Consider the following 11,344-nt stretch of genomic DNA (forward strand, 5'->3'; position numbering starts at 1 on the left):
GTAGATGGCTTGTAGACTGTATTTAAAACCCTTAACACCTAGGAATGGGGGGGTTGAAGGAAATAGTTCAACTTCAATTGGTAACATCTACACCGTATGTATAGGAGTTCAAGAAAATGCAATTTTGTGCCTGCCTGTATCTTTTTTTTTCCCCTCTCATTTTCCCCCAAAGATGTAAAGATTCTACAAATCTAACAATCTCACACAACTTTGCGCTGTAAAATTTGTAATTCTGCTTCTTTTTTTTTTCTTTCATTAATATACACATATTTGCCCTGTTAGCATCAAGAAATGAGCCTGAGGTGATTGACGACTTGCTGGAGGGCTGCCGATGTATAAAGATGCGCAGGTCTCTAATCAACCGGTCTCTTTTTCAAAAACAGAAAAAAGTCTTTACGAGAAAACTTTAAGAATTACTTCTGCAACATATTTAAAAAAAAAGAAAGAAAAAGAAAGTCAGTAATTACCTACCTGTGTCTATGTGGTCCCGACTGTTGAGAAGACGGTTACCTCTGGGGTCCACTTTTTTAACTGTGGGGAGGAGAAGTGATTAATTGAAATACGAAATTGCCCAAAGCCCAGTCTGTAAAAGTCATTAGCAAACGATTATGAAAATTAGGTGTTGTTACGGAAACATGAAGCTGGCAAAGTTAATTACAGGTTACTATGTGTAATTAATAAGAAATTACTAAGAAGGAAAGGAAACGCCTGGTTAGAAAAATAAGATTTTTTATTACCATACTTTAAAAGGACATTTCCAATTCATCAAGCAAAAAATATTTCATATTCATGTTTGCTTTTTTTTTTTCTCTCTTCATTTTAAGATTGAGGTATAGTGCCACATTCATACAGGAAAGTGCATCGCCATCATCATCATCATCATCATTCTTTTAAACATAAGTACAGTCTGAACATCAGAACCACCTACGTAAGCTGTGTGGGGTGATAAAAACGGCCAGAACGTCGGGCGTCGTTCGGTGGTTTATCGGGACAATACCGCCTTTGTTAAGAAAGCGTTTGAACTGAGGCCTGCTGGGTCCAAACCAAGCAAGGCTAAGAAATTGATGTGAAAGCCTGTGTGTTAGGGATGCGAAGGTGGTGGGCTGACTGCCTCCGTTGTGAGCAATCTGTTCTACACGGACGAGATAACAACTCCTCTGAGAAGACCACGACTGTCTGCCTGTTCTACAAGCCCTGAGATGCCCATTTCCGAAGACGAGTATCATTTAGTAATGAGTAGGTTTATTTTTTTAGAGGGTGACAAACAAAAAAACGGGGGTGGGGGGGGGGGTGGGGGGACGATGATTTTGGCATCCAGTCTCTGGATAAAGTGTTCACTCGTTACCATGTTCTCCAGGGATATAAATGAGGAAAACTTCCAGCAGGTGTAATAAATGCTATCGGGTCCATTAACTAATTAAAAATATTAAGCGCTTGAAAGAATGCATGGCAAGATGAGATTAATTTAAAAGCATATTGCAAGCCAATGCCAATACTTCTCTTAGCACTTCTCCGTCTGATGGAAAAGCGATGAATAGCTCACGAAAGTTCTCCCTCTTTCTGTTTTTTTGCCTCCATCCCCCATTCTCCTAACAACTCTAATGGAGATACTCTGTTATTTGGAGTACCTACGTATTTGTCATTCATAACCCTACCACCATAGTGAGGGAGTCTGGATCATCGCTTTCGACTTCCTGTTACAACAGTGAGCCAAACGGTGTTAGACATATTGAATACCACATTTTGGGTACCAGCATGGGGAAAATGGTATTAAGGATGATCAATCGTTGTGCATGACTTATGGCAAATCAGTGTGCTAAATTTCATCAAAATCGCCCCAAACAGTTGGCGCGTAGGAAACTAAAACAGCCGGAACTGGAGAACTCTGAGAGTTAGGGGACACTGGGACCTAGGAAATACATTGCATCTTGCAGAACAAGGAAACTAGGAAAAATAATCAAACTAGGGAACAAGGAAACTATCAAAGGCACTCTGAAAACATGGGCACTAGAAGAATCACTCAAAACTAAGAAAACTAGGGGAAACGCTCGGAACTAGGAAAGACACTGGGAACAAGGAAACAAAGAAACGCGCTTAACTAGTGAATGAGGAAATAAGTAAACTAGGAAATACACTCCAAACTAAGAAATAAAGGAAACATGCTCGGAACTACAACAAGGAAGCTAGGGAACACATTCAAACCACATAACTAGGAAACTAAGAAACGCACTGGGAACTAGGGAGCATGCGGCAACCTGAACAAGGAAACTAGGAAATGCACTCAATAGTAAACAAGGAAATAATGGAAGGCACTTGGAACAAAGTAACAAGAACACACTTGAAACTCTGGAACAAGGGAACTGGGAAACACACTGGAACCTAGGGAACAAGGGAACGCACTGGAACCTAGGGAACAAGGGAACTGGGAAACACACTGGAACCTAGGGAACAAGGGAACGCACTGGAACCTAGGGAACAAGGGAACTAGGAAACACACTGGAACCTAGGGAACAAGGGAACTAGGAAACACACTGGAACCTAGGGAACAAGGGAACTAGGAAACACACTGGGGACTAGGGAACAAGGGAACTAGGAAACACACTGGGGACTAGGGAACAAGGGAACTAGGAAACACACTGGGGACTAGGGAACAAGGGAACTAGGAAACACACTGGGGACTAGGGAACAAGGGAACTAGGAAACACACTGGGAACTAGGGAACAGGTAGAACAAGCATTAATGGAAGTCTCTCTTGATCTCTTCCTCTAAATTTCAACACCAGTGATCACTAACAAAAAATGGATTTCGAAAACTGCTCCGAAAACTAGCGAACCACTTGGAGGTGCTGCACGCTCTTCATTGTTCTGGAAGACTCCAAAGGCCTGCGGCATAACAAAAATGTCTGCCAGCTGTTGGGAGTGCATGGAGCTCGCTCCTTCACCATTAAACTCTCTCTCTCTCTCTCTCTCTCTCCCCTCATTAAGACGAGACTGTGAAGGGAAGCAGCTGCCGTTGTTTATGTGGCTTGTTGCAGGGAATAAAACACTGACAGCCGTTTGGTTGGAATAATGCACGCCTCCTCACTTCTTGGCTTGGAAACCGAGGGGGCCTACGCAATTTTGGGGGGGATTTCTGCTGTGAAATTTGAGGAACATGCATAAAAAATGCAGAACTCTAGTAGCCCTGTCTTCAGCTGGAGAAATATGGCTCCTCCAGTTTTACTTTCTCTGAATATGAACCTTTGTGATGCTAGTGTTACTGTGACTGAAAACGAAATGTGGTTTTGTTGTTGTTCTGGAAGGTTCTTACTGGACTGTCTCTCATTAAGATCAAGCTGATCACTGAACCTGAGCCTGTAAAAAAAATATATATATACAAAATTGTACACATGCATGCTCAATTGTATGATACCCCGTTGTCCAAAAATGGTCCATTGACTGTCTTTTTTGGCTAAATAGTAAACAGAGAAATCGTAACTTGTGTGGCAGCCTGGGAAACCCCTTCTTTTTGTTTTATTTTTCTGAAAACTACATCTTTTAACTGAAATATCTCTCTCTTTTGCTTGTATCTCAAACACATGTGAAGTTCTAGCATTTTAAAGTCTAAAAATGGAGAAAAGTACGTTCGGATAAAGGATTCTTTTCAACTGTGGCGTAGGAGCACTGTGTGCGGGGAAATTTGACATGCGTGATCTGAAACTGATCTGATTGAGCTACGTTTCGCTACGACGCGTAGCTATCCAAGATTTGACGTTAACTGTTTTGAGGAAATCGCACTTAGGGTGGTTTTGGACGTCTTTTCACACTGTTGACCGTTTTTACCACCGTATTTGTTAAGCTTACCAAACATAATCTTTGCGGGAAGACATCGAGGCAAGGTCAAAAAGTAAATAAAACCATGTTCATTTCATTTCAGTGCACCATATTTACGGTACGGTAAGTATGCTCCAGGCAGAAGAACTCGAAACCCAAAGTATTCGTCAATTTGTCCGAATTTAGCCACAGAGTCATCCGACGGATTTTCCCAGACCGCCTCACAAATACTACCAGGATCTATTCGAAGTGCAAACATTTTGACAGCTGTAAATTTACCCAAGATTCATTCCACTTTGTAAACCACACAGGTTGACACCACATTTAGATATACAACATTATTATTATTATTATTATTATTATTATTATTATTATCTAGATCTGCAAAAACTTAAAGACTGTCCTTCAGTCCTGATCTCGTAATCCATTCCATCGTCTAGCCCTGATTTGGGGCCAGTTGGAACCAATCCCCATCTGAAATATTAATAAGGCATCACGCCAGTCTTGGATCTATGATTAAGGTTGTTGGCTTGGACACCATGTCCACTTAGTCTCTGATGGTTTGGTAGTTCAGGAGCTACCACCAGGCACAGGCACAAGGAGCTTTCAACCTGTTCATATCACAGTTAAGCCCGTACTGGAAGGTTTTCCAATATGGCGCTCTTCCAGACAACCACTGGCTGGTATCTGTAGTAAACAGACTCACAGTGTCTCGCCTAATCCAGCAAGTGAAGGTGCGTCAAAAAAAGAAAGAAAACCAACAGGTCTAGAGCAGATGCTGGTTCCTGTCCACTCTTCAGTTGCGCAGTTCCCAAGCAGTTGGTAGCGAGGTGGTACCGAAAAAAAAAATTCTTGTTTGAGGTATCCCTTAAGCTAAACCAACATTTCAGTGCCCTTCTGAGTTCTTTTCCTCTGACCTTCTGTCAGCAATGTAGGTCAACGTTAATCACACAGTAGGAGTCCCCTCACCAGTAGGAGTTTCCATCCCCCTTCTCGACCCAAACAGTCAACTTAGGACCCCCCCCTGCTCTGGGCATGGCACCATTTGGGTAGTAAGCACTGTGGGGACTATAGTAGGCCATGGTGGGTCGGCTCCTCTTGGCTGTCAGGCGGCGACAGCCAATGGCCATGACAACGGCAATGACCAGGAACAAGATGGCGCCTCCGCCAGCCATGAAGTAATACCAGTTGGGGGAAATAGGTGGCACTGACAGGGTATCTACTGTTGGCTCACTTCTGCCTGGTAGGGCTCCCCCTGGTGGAGAGATATACAACATGTGACAACACCCCATGTTACTGCAGAGGCTCATTGTGCAAGCATAGCAGAGTAAAAATGCACTCCGACAAGCCGTAAGTAGGGCTAAATGACCTTGCTATATAGGTTAGTCCTTGATTAAAAACAATCAAAGGGTTAATGAGGTAGTAGGCTAATCATCACTAACCTGAGAGATTTGCTGCCATAATGACTAGCTCTTCAGGACTATTTAAAGGCAGGGCAGCTACATGGCTTCATTCAGGGATATATGTAGGGCTGCATTCAAATCAGGGGGCCAAGCAGAACAACATGCACATTTGGAATACTTGCATGATGCCAGAAGAAAGCCACTCTCTTGCTTGAGTATTTTAAAGGAAAAATCCACTCTGAAACACTTCGTACAGTAATCTCTAAAACGAACTAGTTCCTCCAGGATTTCTCTAAAATTAAGAAATCACAGAAATTGATGCGAAATCAAGCAAACTATTTGGAGGAGCTTGCAATTTTTCAAAACTACCGTCGAGCTTGAGTACAGCTGAAAGGTCTCATTTACCAACAAATATCACTGCAACAGACAATTTCGTTTAATTGCAATTTCGCCAATTCCAGTAGTTTTCCGCAAAACAAACACACCGCATTTTGCATCGCACATTTTGAAGGAAAAAAAAGCAGCAGCAAAAGCAAGCATTTTTGGCCACAAAACTCGGTGCAATTCTGTACGGACGGATTAACTTATGCTCGTTAATGGTGTCCGATACTTCTTAACTACTTTTTTTTGTTCTATTTTCACTTTGGTTAACTGTGTCCTAAATCGACCACCCGCTGATGTTAGTGCATTCGGAAATCAGCTATCGCAATGCAGCGGCGCTTTAATAATTCAGTCTTTCGTCGACTTAGCGATTCGCTCTGCTCAAACGGATCAGCTTCCAAAGCATCAACTCCATCGTGCTCGTCGTCTAGTGCCTCCGACTCTCAGCCGTTTGTATATCTATGCTGGCTTTTTCATGAATATAACAATGTGCGTCACTGGAAAAAGCTGAAAACAAGCAAACTTGCTCTTTTTTGTAGGAACAAAACCTGATTGTTGACTGAAATTTTATCCTAGTAAATTCTCGCAATTGCAATTTCCCCGTGTGATTCAGAACCGCTAAATAAAAGACAGTACCGACCAATAATAAATCAAATTAGCACCAGAATCAATAAACAGACCTCGAATTTCAATATAAACATATTTAATGTGTTTCATGGTGGACATTTCTTTTAAGTTTTGAATTGTGTGGAAGCAGTGTTAATTTATAGTAAGAGGATGTCACATAGGTGTGTGTGTGTGTGTGTGTGTGTGTGTGTGTGTGTGTGTGCGTAGGGAGGATGGATGTTTCTAATCTTTAGCTTGTGGATTAGTCCTATAGTCCAACCAGAAGCCTGGTACTATTTGAGTCGTCTTCATTATAGCAAGAGGTAGGTTGTGGAGTAGCAGAATTTACCTGACACAATGTCTGAAACCAATTACTGAACATTCAGCCGGGCCTCATTGAGTCCTGTTACTCAAAATAACTATGGTTCAGGCACAACGTCGCACTTGTTTTTTTTTTTTTCCTATCAGATCTGCAACGTTTGCTAAAAAGAGCGCTGAGCACAGGCAACTGAAAAGAAAAAAAAAGCCACAAAGAACAATACTCTAGGGACCGGAAGACGTGATCGCTGTCTCTAACGTGCTTTTTTTTTTTTTTTTTTTTTTAAAGACGAGCATGTGATGCTATATTGTGTCCTGGAGAATGCTGCTTGTTAATAAGATGGTGTCTTGCGCACTGCACAGACTGTAAGTAGACAGTGGAAATGAGCTGTGCAAAGCTGGAAGTGCTGATTAATTTGTCTGGGGTGTTGAGGCAAAGGAATCGGACTCCGTGATCTTTCCGACTTGTATAAAAAAAATATCTCTGGAAGAGGTTAGGAAATGTGCCAGATAACCAAGTGTTTACCAAATCCATGCGAACCAGTGCTGGAAAGTTAGGGGATGCCGGTTTATGCTCGTCAAATGGTGCAAGAACCAATCCAACAACAAACAGGCAATTCTTTATAAAAAGGTAGGTCCTGCTTCCAGTAGCAGATCCAGGATCACCGTTTCTTATCATGGCAGAGAACCTGAACGGCCATTTGAAACGTGTAACGTGAGCTAAAACTGATCCTGGATCTGCAATATGCAGTTTGTATTAATAGTTGAAAAAAAAAACTCACCAGTCATATCTGGAGGAAAGGCAGCAAAAGGTTCTGAAAAACAGATTGAGAGAGAGAGAGAGAGAGAGAGAGAGAAAGGGAAACAAATTCATTTTAGAGCTAGAATATAAGATTATATAGGTCATGTATTGGAAAGTGAAACACATTTGGCCCTATATTACAGACATAAATTCTGGGTTTCGTAATGAAGATGAAGATGAATCAGAAACCAGAGCTAATCCCCGGACTGGAGAAGACCACTGGAGATGTTGAGTAAATCTGGTTTCGGAGAATACTGTTTACAAATACTGAGAGGAGAACATAATGAAATATAGATTAGCATGGAGGCCCGTGAGGCTTTGTGGCCTAGTTTTGATTCTTCTTTTGGGTTTGATGGCAAGTAACATGTCACTCATGTGACACCCCCACCCCCCACCCCTTCCTCTTTCCTGTCAACGTTTTATTTTGAGAAACAGTGCTACGGTTGTTGCTGTGACACTTAGCTGTCTTGAGCACAAGCCTGTAGTTTTATTTGTTTATTTGCACTACTTAGGAAGGATTATAAAGTAATACGTTTGGACAAAAAATACTCCTGAAGTAGATGAATGAAAGCGTGACCGATAAGTATGTAGAAAGGAAATGATCTGTAAAACACCAGCTCTTACGTGTACATTCCTCCAGTGGTGTGCTGGAGCTCATATGGATATTATCAATCCAGATGTGGCCTGTGGTTGCCTTTTCAAAGATGCCTTCAATGACCACCTTCCAGCAAAATGAAACAAAACGCTCAAATGAACATTCACGAACATGTATTTCAAACTCCAAATGTATAGCTATCACTAGAAACGTTACTCGTCTTGTCCAATTTAGCCATTTTGTATATATCACCCCAGTTTACCTGGAATTCCTTAGGGGATCGAGGTACGATGGTGCGTCCCTCCTTCCACATGGAACCCTGGCTGCCATGGAGAGCCCAGAGAAGGGTTTCTTCTCGAAGCGGGTTGCGCAGTAGCACCCGCAGGGTTCCTTCATCCTCTAGCTGATAGGAGAACTTCAAGCACAGAGGCCCTGTGTCGGGGCCCACCTCTGGGCTGAAGAGCCTGGCTTTCTTTCCCTGTGTCTTGGGACTAGCTTCAATGTATAGGTAGTTTCCCAGACCTGTGCAGACATAACGGCAGCCGGTCAAAGACCGAGTACTCGAAACAGAAGCTGAGAATGCAAACGCACAACTTTTTTTTTCAAATATTTCAAATCAAACACTTTAATCCCACTTCAACAGTTGACTTGATTATAAACCAAACAATTCCATCAGGCACCAACTTGGAGACGGTAACCATGAGAGTGAGGTCATACAAACAAATCTCAGTATACATATGACCTCACTAAAGAGACACAGTTATGAGCAGATGTTTTGCAAACATTTGCCATATTCCATCATGAGAAAAATGAGGTGGGGATCAATAACAACGAAATATAGATTCTTTTTTTTTTTTTTTTGTCCCAAGTGGTATGCAAACTTCACACATCTGTATCATCTTTTAGGGATTTAAGAAATATTGAAGGATTGCCAAGGGGTAAATGCCAGTATACGGCAGCAAAACAGTTTAAGAATTAGTGATCTGGAAAGCGTCTCTGGACCAGTGGTTCCTGAAGCAGCATTTCCTGAAGTGTTGTATCCCTCAAACACCACAGCAGTTTGCCAACAATAACAATGATCTGTTTATTAAAGAACAACATGTCATACATTTTATCCATTTATAGTTACATTTAACATTGCATCTGCAAAACAAGCTATGCCCAGACTTGTGTATTCCAGCTCCTCTTGGGTCGACTGGATCCCTAGACATTCCCTAGCCAACTATGAGATATAAGCTCTCCTGCGAGTCCTGGGTCTTCCCCCGGGTTTCCGCCCAGTGGGACACGTCTGATACTGGGAGCCAACCAGGGGGCATACTTGCAAGGTGCCCCGAACTACCTCAACTGGCGCATCTTGACTAAATCTACTCCAGATCTCTCCTGGATTGGTGAGGTCCTCACTCTGTCACTGAGAGGGATCCCAGCAACCCTACAGAGAGACCTCAGTTCTGCCACTGACCTTGTTCTTTTGGTCACTACCCAGTACTCGTGGCCATAACTAAGGATAGATATATAGATGTAGACTGATCATTAAACAAACAGCTTCGCCCGCAAACCGAGCTCCTGCTTCACCACAAATGCAATCAGTCAATCTCATGCTCTTTTTTCCATAACTTGTGCACAAGTTCCCCAACAGTAACAAAAAAAATGTAGGGACGGGTGTGAATTCTTTCATCTGTCCTTATATTCATCCATGGTTTTCCCTTACGCTGTTTAAAAAAAAAAAGAAAAGAAAAAAGTGAGCCATTTCTGTGGGACAGGATGGAGATCAATTGCTGGGAGTGCATCGAAAATATCTAGGTTAACTTCAGCATACAATTGAAAAGAAAAGTGAAAAATACAGGCTGAAAGAATCTCATAATACGAAAGGCAAACAAAGGGAATAATTATTTCTTCAAGGAGGCTTTAAGAGCGCAGAAGACGCAGAAATGTGCCTTCGAGGTAGTTTACTGGTTGAAACCAAAGTGTAGGAATTTCCACAGAAGCAGGTTGCTTTGAAGTCAAGTACGGATCCTATATGGTCTTGACGCTTGAGTCTCTTTCTATTTTTTTTCCATGCGAAACCTAAAAAAAATTGTATGGAAGGGTTTGATCATATTCGTATGAATATGTCTAAAACATCAACTTTCGTGTTTGTCAAGAGGATCCTCGCTTGAAGCCGCTTCTGTTTTTTGCGCCTTGCCTCGCGCTAGGAAGCAAACGAATGGGTAAGAATGTTCGAAGGAGAGCAAAAGCATGCCGAGCATCCATCGCCGTGCCTTTATCTCTTCTGCATTCCACATGGTGCAAGCAAAGTCTGGGACTTATCAAGAGTTTGATTTGTACCCCTACCCCCTGCCTCCTGGTCAGGGTGGCGATGCATCCTGAGCCTATCCCAGGAACACTGGGTGCGAAGTGGGAGTACACCCTTTATGTAATGATGATGACCATCCACATTAGGGCTGTTAGTGTCATAGTAAGATCAGATGACCTCACCGTTGACTTTTTCAGAATACCGATAAAAATGCATTTCTGTCTGTTAGCACCTACTCATTCAAGTTCCTTACTCCCTGTTGAATCCATGGGTTGGATTTCCCTCTGGACTCTACACCAACCTCTGGGTTTTTTCGTATGTTTGTTTTTTATTTTTTTGCCACTGTCAGCTACTGTCGTAAATATATTCCGTTGCTACCTCTTAAAAGGAAACCGGAGAACCCATGGGAAACCCACACGGACATGGCAAAAGCATGCAAAATTCCACACGGACATTAACCTGAGCTCAGAATCAAACCCTGGAGTTGTGAGGAAGCGGTGCTACTCACTGCACCACCATGACAGACCTTGTGTAATTCCATAGCAAGAAGAGACACCTTAGGAAATTCTCTATTCATTTCTTATCATTGAGTGATTGTATGTTGGGTTTTAAGCACATGTGTGTGGAAGTATGTTAATGCGAGCCCACAGGCATGCTTATTTACAAGCTAGTGTGTGTGGGAGTGTGTGCTCGTTTGTGGGTGGTTGATTATAGGAAATTGTGTAAGAGAGAGAGAGAGAGAAAGAGAGAGAGACTCACTGTTGGAGCCTAAAGAGAGGTCCTGACTTTGGCCTTGGGCAGCGATTTTGCTGGAGGTGTGCAAAGCCCAGATGATGTCCGAGTTGGGGTCATGAGTCCATCCGCACAAACCTTGCTCAAAATCGCACAGGACCATGGAAGACGGGGGAGATGTGCTGGAGGTTGCTGGGATGGACCGGAAACCGAGAGAGAAAGAACGTGAAAGAAAGAGAATAAATGCTCCACTTGAACAATGATGTAATAAATTCATATCGGTTTGGATCTGGCAGTTAAGCACTGCGTGGGCTGCGGTGTCCATGACTAGCCTCGCTAACCTCTGGCTTTAGCCTTCGCAGTGTGTAAAATGCTTCAGGGTTGGAAGAGGCGAATCAGAGG

At 42.6% G+C, this 11,344-nt stretch overlaps 1 protein-coding gene across 2 annotated transcripts in view; it reads right to left on the bottom strand.

Moving 5' to 3' along the window:
* Positions 1 to 11,344, bottom strand: part of nrp2a (neuropilin 2a) — a 54,595-nt gene that overhangs the window by 2,203 nt on the left and 41,048 nt on the right. The window contains exons 12-16 of one of the 2 annotated variants that reach the window (XM_053615536.1): positions 10,970 to 11,134; positions 8,180 to 8,439; positions 7,947 to 8,043; positions 7,303 to 7,335; positions 472 to 531 (exon numbers count right to left, since the gene is read on the bottom strand). In XM_053615536.1, the coding sequence (XP_053471511.1) occupies positions 472 to 531; positions 7,303 to 7,335; positions 7,947 to 8,043; positions 8,180 to 8,439; positions 10,970 to 11,134 (615 nt within the window). Of the gene's footprint in view, positions 1 to 471; positions 532 to 3,456; positions 5,068 to 7,302; positions 7,336 to 7,946; positions 8,044 to 8,179; positions 8,440 to 10,969; positions 11,135 to 11,344 lie in introns of those variants that run through there. The other variant, XM_053615537.1, reaches the window with a different exon arrangement.

The sequence above is a fragment of the Ictalurus furcatus genome, chromosome 26 (genome assembly GCF_023375685.1).
Source record: "Ictalurus furcatus strain D&B chromosome 26, Billie_1.0, whole genome shotgun sequence".
Lineage (NCBI taxonomy): Eukaryota > Metazoa > Chordata > Actinopteri > Siluriformes > Ictaluridae > Ictalurus > Ictalurus furcatus.